The sequence below is a fragment of the Dromiciops gliroides genome, chromosome 1 (assembly GCF_019393635.1).
Source record: "Dromiciops gliroides isolate mDroGli1 chromosome 1, mDroGli1.pri, whole genome shotgun sequence".
NCBI classification, from domain to species: Eukaryota; Metazoa; Chordata; class Mammalia; order Microbiotheria; family Microbiotheriidae; genus Dromiciops; species Dromiciops gliroides.
The window spans coordinates 7804365-7820009 of NC_057861.1; the positions used below are offsets into that span (position 1 = coordinate 7804365).

At 44.3% G+C, this 15645-nt stretch overlaps 1 protein-coding gene across 2 annotated transcripts in view; it reads left to right on the forward strand.

Annotated features, from left to right (window-relative positions):
• The window catches only part of PATZ1 (POZ/BTB and AT hook containing zinc finger 1), a 62600-nt gene that overhangs the window by 45067 nt on the left and 1888 nt on the right, over window positions 1–15645 (forward strand). For both annotated transcript variants that reach the window (XM_043977519.1, XM_043977520.1), the window contains exon 4: window positions 15429–15596. In XM_043977519.1, the coding sequence (XP_043833454.1) occupies window positions 15429–15568 (140 nt within the window). In that variant the 3' untranslated portion in view covers window positions 15569–15596. The remainder of the gene's footprint in view (window positions 1–15428; window positions 15597–15645) is intronic.

A 15645-nucleotide genomic window follows, 5' to 3' on the forward strand; every position in this document is an offset into this window, starting at 1 on the left:
GTTTCTTCTTGTGGCACGGACTCTGAGATGATTACCCCAGCTTCCACTCACACTACTGGGTTGTGTCCCCAGAACTACATGCCTCTAGGGCTCTAGAGTTAGATCTGAGGGGTTAGAGGTTGCCTTTCAATAGCTCACGAGCCCCAACCAGTGTGCTTCATGCCATAATGATTCTTTGATATGTTAGTCAGCCTTAGTTAGTTTTTAGAAAGTTTTTTACTAACATGTTACAATAAGAAAAGCTCATTTAAAAACATTCTCCCCCTCCAAAAAAGAGTCTTTGACACACTTTCCCAGAAATGTATACAAAGCCCAGGGGAAAGTCGGTTAAAACTTAGAAAACACATGTGGCAAATGAGCAGCTTATAGTTATTGGAAGTCGTTCTGCAGGAGTCTTCAGGACCCCTCAGGTGATCTCAGGGCACCACTCCTTAGGTGTGGTGTGTTTCTTTTTCTGGATTCTTTGTAGAGCTTTGAATCTGATTATAATCTCTCCTTGATTGCTGATACATCAGCTAACATAGGTATGCTGCTAAGACACCTGTGGGAAGATGGGAAGTTCTCCAGACCTCCGAATTTCATGAGGTTCTTCTTTAGTTAGTTGATGGTGAAGGAGACCGAGGCCTGTTCATCTCTTTCCCTCTCTTCCCGAAGATTCTTTCTCAAGAGTTTGCCCAGAATGGCTCTCACCACTAACCTGACAGATGCTATAATATAGAAGATTCAAGGGTCTGACCAAGCCCTTTACCTGATCCAAATAGACTTTCTATCTGGTGAAATTTCGCTTTATCCGATGGCTTTCAAAGATAAAGTTCATCAAAGATTTTGTTGTTGTTGTTGTTGTTTTTGGTGAGGCAATTGAGATTAAGTGACTTGCCCAGGGTCACACAGCTATTAAGTGTTAAGTGTTTGAGGCTGGATTTGAACTCAGGTCCTCCTGAATCCAGGGCTGGTGCTCTATCCACCGCACCACCTAGCTGCCCCCATAAAAAAAAATTTTTTTTAATGGTTATCACAGTCTTTCATTGCTTGGGTAATCAATTGAAACATCACACCTTATTAAGGTAGCCAGGCTAAGCATCATATCATTTATTTCAAGTAGGGTGGGATAATTAATGTAGGACTCAATTTTTTGCCACTATCCCTCGCCCATACTCTTTTTGTTGAGATTAGCTGTAAGATACCCCAAGGGCGAAGTCAATTCTATCTCTCCCTCCACCAAACTTCACCCAACTATTCTCTGTCCTACTTCCCTTCTCTGGTTCCTAGCTTTCCTCATATGAGAATGACTTCTTAATATATAGTGCGAGCTCCTCCCCCTTATGCTTATCATGTTTCATTTGAATAAGATATAAGCATCCGGGGCCATGATCTAGTCATGGATTTCACCCTACCAAATCTGTGATACCTGTAGAGTCAGTTTTGCCTCTTTGGGTCTGTCACAAGTCTGTTGTAATAGGCAGAGGTGATGAGGTAATCGTGGAAGTGATGAGGGCCTGGATGAGGGTGATAGTTATATGACCAGGATGCGTACAAATTAGGGTGTAAAGGCTGAATTGACAGTACTTCGAAACTGATTGGATGGAGGTGGGGTGAGGAAAAGGGAAGAGGCAACGACACTTTTTCGGTTTCATTTTCACAAAACTGACTGAGAAGATTGTACCCATAACACAAGCAGGAAGGTTTGGAGGAAAGGGGACCAGAGAGTGAATTCTAGTGTTGACATTTTGAGTGTCTGATGCCTATGGGACATCTGGGTGGAATTATCCAACATGTGATTAGGGTATGGGAGTGGAACTCGAGGGAGAGATTAGATCAATATCTTGTTGCCATCTGTATAGAGATGATAATTGAGCCCGTGGGAATGAATGACATCACCAGGAGATGAGTGCAGGGAGAGAAGAAGGCATAGGGCACGACCTTGGGGAATGCCCCCCATCAGGGGAGGACACAACTGATCATCTAACAAAGGAGACTGGAAAGAAGAAGTCAGGGAGGAGGAGAGCCGGGAAGAAGCAAGGGGGAGAGGGTCTATCCAGGACAAAAGTGGCAAATGCTGCAGAGAGGTCAAGTAAGATGAGGGATGAGGACAGAGTTTGACAGTGAATAGATCTTTGATAATGAATTCCAGAAAGCACTTGAAGGGGGTAAAGCCAACAAGAAGAAAAGAAGTAGCAGCAATGGGGGCTTGTGTTTGTTTGCCTAGGAGTTTGGTAAGGGAGGAAAGCTATGAGTTAAAAACTAGAATGGAAGGTAGAGTCAAATAGATGATTTGTTTTTCTTTTAAAGGATGGAGACTTGAGGGTGTTTGTAGGCATCAATAGCAGGGGAAGAACCAGTATAAAGGGAGAGATTGAAGATTGAGGCTAGGGTTGATAGAAGGGATAAGTCAGATAAGAAAGGATGGAGTTAGGGGCACAAATAGAGAGGTAAAACTTAATGATGCCACCTGGAAAAATCATATATAAGGGGGGGGGTCCCACATACACACACACCCTTTCATTGGCTGATATAACCTCTCTACATGGAGGGTGCTGGGAAGCTTAGCCCAGTGTCTGGTACATGGTAGGTGCTTAATAAATGCTTGTTGACTTGCCTAACAGTGGAGGGGACTCCTCTTATGTGTCTTGGCATACACATGTTTGTGAGGTGTTCTGGAGCTGCTCCTCCTGCCTCCCATCCAAAGCCTTTGGAAAAGCTGTAGCGTGCCCCATAGTGACAGAAATGGGACAGCTATTTTCTGAGAGCCAACCCATGTGCTTGCAGTTTCCCTCACTTGTTTGTAACCTGCCACCTGTGCTCTCTCATGTCTTCCATCAGCTGGCATAGAGAGGATTTTGCCACTAGCCAGTAGCCTCTTTTTAAGTCCTCCCTGCTCTTGCAATTCAGCCTTTGTTGTGCTGCCAAAACAATCTTCCTTCTGCAGCAGGGAGCTCTCTGCTTAGATAGCTTTACTGGCTCTCTGTTGCCCAATTTTGAGTAAATGTGTCTGGCACACGGGTCTATTTTTCTCATTCTTCTCCTCTTCACACGTGCCACACTCCCCTCAGACCGTTCTCTGACTTCTGGATATCACATCTGCCCCTGTGCCTGCACCCGGAAATGTCCTCCTTCTCCTTCTTTGCCTTCCTTCTTTTTCATTCATTTATTCATCCACTGAACATTTCTCTAGTATGTGTCAGGGGCTCTTTGAGGCATTGGAGATGGAAAAGCAAAAATGAACTAATCCGTGCCCTGTCTTGTTCTTTAAAATCCAGCTCAGCTGCCACCTCCCTCTCTCATGATCTCTTTTTTGATCCCCTCCTGGTAAAGACTTTCACTTGCAGACCTCACCTTAGGGGCAGCTAGGTGATGCAGTGGATAAAATGTGGGCCTGGAGTCAGGAAAACCTGAATTCAAATTCAGTCTTAGGCATTTATTTGTTCTGGGCAAGTCACTTAACCTCTGTTTGCCTCAGTTTCCTCATTTGTAAAATGGGGTTAATAATAGCACCTACTTCCTAAGGTTGTGAATCTCAAATGAGATATTTGTAAAGCATTTCTCACAATGCCTGGTATATAGTAAGCAAGCACTATATAAATGTTAGCAATTACTATTGTCAGTATCTCTAGTATTTTCTATGGCCTTTGCTGTGTATTATGGTTATCTGAGTTATCTGATCTGCCTGTTGAACTGTAAGTGCCACATGAGGTTAAGGGAGAGAGTTTTAGCAAAACTTTGTCTCTCCTGAAAACATATACAGAGGAGACTGTATACCATAGGGGCTTAATAAATGTGTTGGTGTTACTGTAGCGCACATTCTCGGCAGGTTGATTACAGATAGGACAATTGCGCCTGGTAGAAAAAAGTGATTCCCCATCAAACAGACCATAGTAATTCATCCAAGAAATTATTCATCTCCAAGTTGGGTTTGTACCGGGCATATGAGGATTGTTTAACAATGGGAAAACAGTCAACACAAATTAATCATATTAAGAACAGAAGCATCCTGAACCACATGATTATCTCAATAGAGGAGTATGGTCCCGGTCCCGGTCCTGGGTGCCAGGTCCTGGCAGGCATCTGGACTTGGCTTCACTGGGCTGCAGAGGGTGGAGACAGGAGATCCTGTGCTGGATCTCCACCCAGAGTGCCTTGGACTTTCTTATTGTTCTTAGCAGTTTTGAAGGGAGGGGAGAGACCCGGACATGTCTCCACCCAAGGAGTCTCCACCTGGGTTTGCTTATTTTTTTTTTTTTATAGTGAGGCAATTGGGGTTAAGTGACTTGCCCAGGGTCACATAGCTAGTAAGTGTTAAGTGTCTGAGGCCGGATTTGAACTCAGGTACTCCTGACTCCAGGGCTGGTGCTCTATCCACTGCGCCACCTAGCTGCCCCAATGAGATTTTGTATTTGATCTTTTTTTTTTTTTAAGTGAGGAGGCAATTGGGGTTAAGTTACTTGCCCAGGGTCACACAGCTAGTAAGTGTTAAGTGTCTGAGGCCAGATTTGAACTCAGGTAGTCCTGACTCCAGGGCCAGTGCTCTATCCACTGTGCCATCTAGCTGCCCCTGGGTTTGCTTATTACAAGGAAGCTCCTGCTCTCTTTAGAGCTGTGTAACCTTGAGCCTGGCATTGACTGTACTAAGCCTCAGTTTCCCCAGGTGTAAAAGGAGGCAGGTGACTGAATGAACTCTAAGGTCCCTTCCGGCTGTGAATGGGGCCGTGAGGTGTCTCAGAGGGCCCCAGAGTCAGAAAGACTCATCTTTCTGTGTTCAAATCTGACCTCAGACACTACTTGTGTGACCCCGAGCAAATCACTTCACCCTGGCGTGTCTCCATTTCTTCATCTGTAAAATGATCTGGAGAAGGAAATGGCAAAAACTCCAGTATCTCCACCAATAAAACCCCAAATGGGGTCATGGAGAATCAGAAACGACTGAACAACATTTAGCTGTAAATCCTAGAACCCCCTGAGTGGCTCCATTGGGCTCTTTCTTCCTTGGGGAGGGGACTGGGAGGGAAGGAGAAGAAGGCTCAGAATGGCTGTTGTCTGTTTAAGGTCCGATGCTATGGGGTAGGCTTTGGCCCAGCATAGCAGAGAATGGTGGTGGGGCCAGGTGTGAGGCTGAAACTTGGGCGTTATCCCCTGTGGTCTTTCTGTGAGCTCCTTCCTCTGGGCAGGGTGCTCTCCAACCTGGATGAACCTGCTTAGGCCTTCAGGAGCTTTGAAAAACAACGTTGTCACCAGCCCTGGAGTCAGGAGTACCTGAGTTCAAATCCAACCTCAGACACTTGACACTAGCTGTGTGACCCTGGGCAAGTCACTTAACCCCAATTGCCTCACTGAAAGAAAGAAAGAAAGAAAGAAAGAAAGAAAGAAAGAAAGAAAGAAAGAAAGAAAGAAAGAAAGAAAGAAAGAAAGAAAAGAAAAACAGTGTTGTGCTTTCTGGTGTGGACGTCTGCGAAAAGGGAAACCAGAGTCTCACAGGCTTAGAGGGAGCCAACAACATACTTCAGCTGCTGGCCAGTTCTCAAAAGGAGCCTGAGGGGTGATGCTAAGGTAGCAGGGCTCACACCAAGAAAGAAGAGCTGGGGTCTTCAGAAGGTTTAGTACTTATAATCTGTAAACTCAGAAGACCATAGGCCTAGACTTGGGAGGGACCTCGGCACATAGGATCACAAATATAGAACTGGAAAGGACCCAAGAGGTCATCATTTTACAGAAGAGGAAACTGAGGCATGGGAGTTAAAACAATCTCCCTACAGTCATACAGCTGACATGTGTCTGTGGCTGGATTTGAACTCAGACTTTCTTTTTTTTTATTTTTGCAGGGCAGTGGGGATTAAGTGACTTGCCCAGGGTCACACAGCTAGTAAGTGTCAAGTGTCTGAGGTTGGATTTGAACTCAGGGACTCCTGAATCCAGGGCTGGTGCTTTATACACTGCGCCACCTAGCTGCCCCATGAACTCGGACTTTCTTGACTCAATATTCAATACTCTATCCATTATACCATACTTTAACAAGCATTTTTTTTTGTACTAACCTCGCTATTCCCCTAGGAAAAAAAAACAAAACAGAAAAACCAAACCCTTGTAACAAATATACTCAGGCAAGAAAAATGAATCTGCCCATCTGTGTTCACCACCAAATGCCTCTTTCTGCATCCCAAGCCCATCCCCTCTGTGTCTGGAGGTGTGTAGCAGGCTTCATTATTGGTCTCCTGGTCTAACTAATTTCCTTCAGCGAGGTATACCTCCGGTAGCTCCACCATATCCAGAGGCCCCTGGGATTCCTTTATGTAGGTAGATTGAAGGAAGTGGCCCATTCAGTGTTGGCTGCAATTTTGGTGCCAGTCAGTTCAACCCGAGCCTGCATAAGCAGCCCCTCCTGGAAGCCCTCCAGGGACAGAGACCTCACCAGCTCTGTTCTGTGCCCCGGACCCAAGTCATATGATTTAACCTCCCTGCTCTCATTGAGGCAGCCTAATAGGCACAGTAGGAGAAGAACTGAACTGGGACTCAGGATGGATCAGAATTCAAAGCTTGCCTCACTTCCTAACTGTGTGACCTTGGACAAGTCACCCACATCAGCTTCATCCTCTGAAATGGGCATAATGACAGTCCCTATACCTCACAGCTTGCTGTGAAAATCAAATGAGGTAATATATGTAAAACACCACATTATGCCAGCTACTATTAGGATAAAACTAAATTTCCGGAGGGATTTCCCCCATGCAAGGCAAGCCATTCTGCTAATCATTCTGTCAATTGACTTTAATGAAGGAGACCCAGCAGATTACTGGGCTGTGGACTAGCCAATTTTGCTTAAACAACCAGCAGCCCTGCCCCACCCCCACCCCAGTCCTGGGCCTAATGAGAACCAGAGCCAAAGTGACATTCTGCTAATCATTCTGTCAATTGACATTAATGAAGGAGACCAAACTGGACCAACCATCAGCCCTGCCCCTTACCCCACCCCACCCCCAAGATCCTGGGGCCCTCAGCTGATGGAGAGAGGAGAAGATTGGGGGGCAGGAGGTCTGTGGCCCCCTCCCAACAGGACTGCCAGTTCCCTGGGTGACCTTGAGAGACCCTTCTCCTTTCTAAAGCCGGGGTGATGGCAGTTGGCAGAGTGCTCATGTGTCCCAGGGATAGACTGAAGCGCCCCCACCTCCCGCCCGTGTAAAACCCAGTTGGGTGACTGAGCCCCAGCGCTCTTCTCTGTTGTTCTGAGCTGAGATATCTGTCCCTGACTCGAAGCCCCGGGTTCTGCCGCTCGCTGGTTTGTGGCTCTGTCTCTGGGCCTCAGTTTCTTCATTGGTACCATGAGAGAGCTGGACTAAATGACCTTTAAAATCCGTTCCAGCTCTGTGAGGCTGCTTCCTGGTTCTGTCTTTGTACATTGAAATGTTTGGCTTGTTGATGGTGATCAGGTTTACAATTTTAAAAACCACATGATTTTTTTGTTGTTGTTTGTTTTTTTGCAGGGCAATGAGGGTTAAGTGACTTGCCCAGGGTCACACGGCTAGTAAGTGTCAAGTGTCTGAGGATGGATTTGAACTCAGGTCCTCCTGAATCCAGGGCCAGTGCTTTATCCACTGAGCCACCTAGCTGCCCCTCCACATGATTTTTTTTTTTTTAGTGAGGCAATTGGGGTTAAGTGACTTGCCCAGGGTCACACAGCTAGTAAGTGTCAAGTGTCTGAGGCTGGATTTGAACTCAGGTCCTCCTGAATCCAGGGCCGGTGCTTTATCCATTGCGCCACCTAGCTGCCCCTCCACATGATTTTTTAAAAGAAGGATTCACGGGGCTTGCAGAGCCCCTGCACCCAAGCCCAGAATTGGCAGGGAGAATTTGGTTCAAAAAAAATGAAAAGGCAATGGCCCATAGTCCTCAGTGGCTGGGGTGTAGGGAGTTCTGAGGGAGACAGACCCCAAAGGCCACCCTACAAAGGGGACATGGTCCTGAACATGGAGGATAGTCATCCCTCCCAGCAGCTGGGTGGGGGGCCAAGGATCTCTGCTGCTGTTTACAGTTTGGGGAGGTGTGGTAGGAATGGCCCTGGGTTTGGAATCCGGAGGACTGAGTTAAAATCTCATTTCTCACCCATGCTAGCTGCATGGCCCATAGACAGTCACTTAAACTTTCTGGGCCTCAGTTTGAACTGATGCTGACTGAGAGGAGCAGAACCAGGAGAACATTATACACCGTAACAGCAACACTATGTGATGAACAATGGTGATAGACTTGGTTCTTCTCAGCAGTGCGATGATCCAAAATAATTTCAAAGAACTCATGATAGAATATACTCTCAACATCCAGAAAAAAGAACTGTGGATTATGAATGCGGATTGAACCATACTGTTTCTACTTTTGGACCATTTTTTCCCTTCTTTTGTGAGGTTTTCCCCTTGTGCTCTGATTCTTCTTTCACAATATGACTAATGCAGAAATATGTTTAATGTGATTGTATATATATAAACTATATCAGATTGCTTTCCATCTTGGGGAGAAGGGAGGGAAGGGAGGGTGGGAGAAAAATTTGGAACTAAAAATCCTATGAAAACAAATGTTGAAAACTATCCTTATATGTAACTGGAAAATAATAAAATGCTTTAAAAAAAAAACCAATCGTATGCCACAACTTGTTTAGCCATTCCCCAATTGATGGGCATCCCCTCAATTTCCAATTCTTTGCCACCATAAAAAGAGCTACTATGAATATTTTTCTACAAATAGGTCCTTTTCCCTTTTCTTTGATCTCTTTGGGATACAGTCCTAGTAGTGGTATGGCTGGGTCAAAAGGTATGCACAAGTTTATAGCCCTTTGGACATAGTTACTGATTGTTCTCCAGAATGGTTGGATCCATTCACAACTCCACCAATAGTGCATTAGTGTCCCAATTTTTCCACATCTTCTCCAACATTTGTCATTTTCCATTTAAAAAAAAATTCCTGGGCAGCTAGGTGGCACAGTGGATAGAGCACCAGCCCTAGAGTCAGGAGGACCTGAGTTCAAATCTGGCCTCAGGCATTGAACACTTACTAGCTGTGTGACCCTGGGCAAGTCACTTAACCCCAATTGCCTCACCAAAAAATAAAAAAAAATCCCTTATTACCCAATCTGATGGGTGTGAGATGGTCTAAAGGTCTTTTCTAAAGATGAATCAACTGCAAATGTAAATATGATTGGTTTTGTTATTTTTTATCAAATATGTCGGGCCTTTCTTGACCCCCTGAATTCTTATGTCCCTCTTGAAACTGGTGTTGTGGAAAGAGCGCTGAACTCGGATCCATAGAAGCCAAGGCCCAACTCTGACTCTACTACTTAATGCTTGCGTAGCCTTTGGCCTGTCACTTCTCTTTGGGTCTCAGTTTCCTCATTTGTAAAATGAGGGAGTTGGAAGCAATGACTTCTGAGCCCCTTCCCAGGTCTAGATATATGGTTCTATGATCCTATATTGTTTTATTTCATATATACATATATATGCACCATATATGTATGTGTGTAAATGTATATATGCACTGTATATATGTGTGTGTTTGTCTTGTATTTCTCATACATGCTTTGTAGACTTACTTGTCCCCATGTTATAGCACATAAGTTTTTGGAGGGCAGGTATTGCTTCATCCTTTTGCCTTTGTGCCTTCAAGCACAGTGGCTTGCACTTAATAGGCATTTCATGCATCTTTATTGAATTGAATTGAAGGTTTATAATGAAGTACCTATAAAAATAAGAGGGGGAGCCAAAATTCTAATGATCAAAACCACAATAACACGAATTCTTTGCCCACCTATAGACTTTTTTTTTTTCTGGGCAATGGGGGTTAAGTGACTTGCCCAGAGTCACACAGCTAGTAAGTGTCAACTGTCTGAGGTCGGATTTGAACTCAGGTACTCCTGAATCCAAGGCCGGTGCTTTATCCACTGTGCCACCTAGCTGCCCCACCTATAGACTTTTTATTTTGAAGACCACAGGTCTTAAATGTCCATCATTGTTTACATGTTATTTCCTCAATTAAAAGGCAAGCACTTAGGGGGCAGCTAGGTGTCGTAGTAGATAAAGCACTGGCCCTGGATTCAGGAGGACCTGAGTTCAAATCCAGCCTCAGACACTTGACACTTACTATCTGTGTGACCCTGGGCAAGTCACTTAACCCTTATTACCCCACAAAACAAAACAAAACAAAAGATGGGCACTTGGAAAGTAAATACTATCATTTACCTTCCTCTGTAATCTTAGCACAGCCTGGCACATAATAGGTACTTTTTAAATTTTTTTTTTTTTTGGTGAGGCAATTGGGGTTAAGTGACTTGCCCAGGGTCACACAGCTAGTAAGTGTTAAGTGTCTGAGGCCGGATTTGAACTCAGGTACCTGAATCCAGGGCCGGTGCTTTATCCACTGTGCCATCTAGCTGCCCCCACATAATAGGTACTTTAATAAATGTTTGTTAAATGAATGACTGTCACAAAATAGTCTCTAAACCAAATATTGTCATTCTAACTTGCTCATAAGAGCTGGGTCAGCCAAGGAGACCTAATGGGTACAGGTATCAAGACTGGGCTCTGGGTCTCAATCCCTGTAACCAAGGGGACAAGGAAGGAGCCAAAGCCTTTGCCACTAAAGTCCTTTCAGGGATAGGTGGATGGATCATTGAGGTGACAAAAGTTTGGGCTGGACAGAATCCTGGAGAGTGGGAAGGAAGAGCTTCTTCATCTGACATCAGGACAATTAGCCACTACCTCTGGAAGCTTGCTCACACTCATCTTTGATGGCTGGTTTCCCACGGAGCCATTAACGATGACAAATTTGGAAGGAAGCTGTGGGTAGAAATGGCCTCGGGATCTCTGAGCCACCAGTAAGGGTCAGAAGAGGGTCATTAACTTTCCCTTCCATAACTTGGGGTCTTGCCAAGCAGATGCCCATCTGGGTCCACTCCTGACCCCTGACCCCCTGGCATGGGCTGCCACTCATTTCCTTTGACAGCTACTTGCAGGGGGTGCCGCCAGGCTGCCACATTCCTATCTAGAAGCCTCTTCCAGCCTCTGTGATTCCATAGTTAGGAATTCTTTGAAGAACTGAGTTTAAAAAATATATTTTTCAGCATTTGGCTGGTAATAAGCATTTCTCCATCTCTGAATTCTTCTAAAGTCACTTACTGTGAGGGCTTGGGTGGAGAAAGCTGGTTGGAGACATGGAAATTATAAATGGGGGTAGAGAAGGGGAAAGGCCCTTTATAGGGAAGAATACAATGGGAAAGGGGGGGTGGCAAGGGGACGTTTGGGAATTTTCACAGCTGTCCTGATATTCCCTACTCCTTGTCTGGAGGAAACAGCTATCTGATTAAAAAATAATTCACCTAGAATTGAATTACTCACATTTCGTTCATAAAAAGATTTGAAGGTCACCCAGTGAGCAATGGAAAGGTGGACATGAATAGGCAGTAATATATTACCAATTCAAGGAAAGTTCAGCAGTTGGGTGGTGGGGTGGGTAAAGGCCCTGGGCCTGGAGTCAGAAAGATCTGAGTTCAAATCCAGCAGTAGACACTAGCTGTGTGATCCTGGGCAAATCACTTAACCACTTTTTGCCTCAGTTTCCTCATCTGTACAATGGAGATAATAGCATCTACCTCTCAGGATTGTTGTGAGGATCAAATGAGATAATAAGTATAATGTGCTTAGCACAGTGCCTGAAATTTTTTTTTAAAATCCTTCCTCAGATACTGGCTGGGTGACCCTGGGCAAGTCATTTAACTTCTCTGAGTCTCAGTTTCCTAATTTGTAAAGTGAGGAGGTAGAAGGCTGGGACTCCATTGCCTCTAAGGTCCCTTCCAGCTGTGTATCTATAATCCTTTGAAGTGGCACAAAGAATTTCATCAGAGAGACTCATGACTGCATAATAATATATGCTAATAATAATAATAATAGCTTCTGCTTTAACATTTGCAAAGTGATTTCCATATGTCATCTCATTTGATCCTCCCAACAATAACAGCAAATAGGTGCTATCATTATCCCCATTTTATAGATGAGGAAACTGAAGCAAAAAGGAGTTAAGTGACTTGCCCAGGGCCACACAAGTAGTACATGTCAAAAGGAAGGATCATGCCTGGGCAGTCCATCTCATTCTTTTGATCTCCATGAAATGTCCAAGGACCTAGATCAAGGGCCCCAAGCCTGTTGGATGGATTCCCTGTGGAGAATTCATGAGAGGACATGGACAAGAGCTGCATAGGATGAGAGGGTACAGGTGGTTGTGATCTGCCTCATTAAAGGGTACACCCACGTCAATGAGTTGGAGAGCTATACAAGCCTCACAGCATCCTGTCCATATTAAAAATGCTAACTCCAACGCTATGCTTACTTGATTACTTTGAAGATTTTTATTTCATTTGGAACTAAAAATCTTGTGAAAACAAATGTTGAAAACTATCCTTATATGTAACTGGAAAATAATAAAATACTTAAGAAATATTTTTTTTATTTCATCAGTGCAGGCATTCCCTCTGCTGACCCAAATCCCATCCCCTCTATGTCTTTTTTTTTTTGTAGGTAGATACTGTTTATTATTTTTTATGAGATATTTTATTTTTTCCGTTACATGTAAAGATAGTTCTCAACTTTTGTTTATACATGTTTTACAATTTCAGATTTTTCTCCCTCCCTCCCCTCCCTCCCCCCTCCCCTAGACAGCAGGTAATCTGATATAGGTTATATCTATATATCTCTATACATATACATATAGATATAGATATATATATACACACACATATATACACATAATAACATTAATCCTATTTCTGCATTAATCCTGTTACAAGAGAAAGAATCAGAGCAGTGATGCAAAACCTCAAAATAGAAAAAAAAAAAAACAGCACCCAAAACAAAAGAAATAATATGGTTCAATCAGCATCTATACTCCACAGTTCTTTCTTTCTTTTTTTTTCTTGGATTTGGAGATCCTCTTCTATCATGAGTTCCCTGGAACTCTTCTGTACCATTGCATTGGTGAGAAGAATATAGTCCATCACAGTAGGTCAACACTCAATGTTGATGATACTGTGTACACTGTTCTTCTGGTTCTGCTCATCTCACTCATCATCAGCTCACATAAGACCCTCCAGGTTTCTCTGAACTCTTCCTGCTCATCATTTCTTACAGCACAATAGTATTCCATTGTATTCATATACCACAACTTGTCCAGCCATTCCCCAATTGATGGGCACCCCCCTCTATGTCTTAGTAAATGTTCTTTGAGAGTTGCTGTGACCACATCAATTTCCCATCTTGTGGCCAACTTTTTGCTAATGAACCTCTCTGGGTTTAGCTAGGCTGTCTCTCAAATGGAAACCAATCAAGTAATTATAATTTTGTATGTAATGGAAATTAAAATTTATTTATTTAGGAACATATGATTTCATAGGAAGAAGAAATTCCAATGAGGAAGCTCCCTCTGTCAGGGGGGGATCAACACTTGCAAATCTCCTCTCAAAGAATAGCCTGGAGCACAGAGGGATTAAGCAATTTGCCCAGGTTCACATGGTCTCTAAGAGGCTAGATTTGAACCCAGGTCTTTCTACTTCTGAGGCCACCTCTCTATTCACTATCCCACACTTTTTTTTTTGGTCAACTAAAATTAATGAATTAAAACAACCCAATATTGAGGCTTGACACATTTGAAATCATAGTGGCTAACACTGATGCAGCACTTTAAGGTTAACAAAGCTAACTTAGTTCTAAAACAATCATGAAGAGACCAGCAAAGATGGCAGAGTCCAGCTCTCTCCTATAAATACTCAAACAAAGATGGCGGAAGAGATGAGAGGGAGGTGGAAGGACAAACTTCATTAGGGTCATTTTTTCCAGCCTAAGTCAACATAGGGAGACAGGTAGAGCAACACAATCCTCCCAAGTCCTCAGGTTCCCAATCTAAAAGTCCTCACTATGTTTCACCCCCCCATATCCAATATGGCTCCAAGGCTGTCCATTTCATCTCTGCAGCATCTCTCATCAATTTCACCTCTGCAGCACCTTTTGTCCATTTCACCTTTGCCCATATCTTATCAATCTTATAAGATAAATTTATAAATTTATAAGATAAAGCCTATTAGCCTACTCAGCCTGTTCCCTCCTCCCTTGTAGATATGTTGTTGTTGCTGTTCAGTCTTGCCCAATTTTTTGTGAGCTCGTTTGGGATTTTCTTGGCAAAGATACTGAAATGGTTTGCCATTTCCTTCTCCAGCCCATCTTACAGACGAGGAAACTGAGGCAAACAGGATTAAACAGTTTGCCCAGGATCACACAGCTAGGAAGTGTTTGAGACCAGATTTGAACTCATGAAGATGAATATTCCTGATTCCAAGCAACGAGTGGTGCTGTAATGAACAGAGTGCCAGGCCTGGAGTCAGGAAGACCTGAGTTCAATCTCTGGTCCAATCTCATTTTTAAGATGAGTAAACTGAGGCCCAGGGAGGGTAAGGGGCTTGGCATCATTCTGAGGGACCCCAGGGGCCATGTAGCCCCACCTCCTCCTTTTACACAGAAAGCTCAAAGACTTCATTCCTCTCCCTGTCCCCCTACCCCCACCCCAGCCTCTCCCATCCTCCCTGTCCCTGCCCATCACATCATCTTTCTAGTTACTCATCCCGGAATCATCTCCCTCTTTTATCCCTTACATTCGATCAGTGTCAAATCCCATCAGTCCCTCTATCCATGATGTATTCTGGGACATCTCTCTCTTCACGGCTGATACAGAGCAGCCCTTGATCATAATTGTCAGTTGCTTTAAGGTTCACATAAGGAGGATCATTATGCCCACTTTATAGATGAGACTGACCCCAGGTAACTCACCCATGAATGACGGCACAGAGGGGATCTGGATCCTGGGGATTGTGGGACATTCATGCCCTTCGTGCAGGATTAGTATTTGGGGATACCTGCAGCCTGGCCATGGAGAATTCAGGTCTTGGGGGCCCCTCTGTCCCCCTCCTCCTCACTCACCAGTGACCTCGGGTCCCTTTGATTCTTTTATGCTGAGTCCCAGACAGGCTCACTTCTGCTCCAGCCTTCCTGAAGACCCTGCTTTTGAATGAGCAGGAAGCTGGGATGGGGAGGCTTTGACTCAGACTTTGCATCCAAGGTCTGGCTAATAAGCAGGACTTGTCCTTTCTGGAATTTCTAGGGTTACTTATTCATCTTCAGAACCTCCTTAACCTGGCCCCGTGCCTTTCTTCCTCCCCTCAGCACATACCTTGCTCTTCAGGAAGCCCAGTCTCCTCCCCATCCTTCCTGCTCTTGGCCTTAGACTGGTGCTGTTCACCCTATTCAAGAAAAGTCCCCTTATTCCTGGTTCTATGGCCCTGAACATAAAAGAGGTGCTATCTATTTCGTCAAAAGAGGTTTCTGCATCGATTGACACAATCATCTTGTTTTTCTTTGTAGTGAAGGTTGAGTTGACCACTAAGAGTGAGAGTGAGCCCAGAGATCCTCTGAAAACTTCTGTGGACATCAGGGACAGTGCGACTCAGCATTTGGAGGCACTGGACATGAAGAATTCCCTGGCTGTTCCGACCATGTGGTGACCCAGCCCTGGAAGGACTTGGCACCTTGGTATGTACAGTAAAACCCAAGCAATTTCTTGGGTCTCCCAGGCCCCATG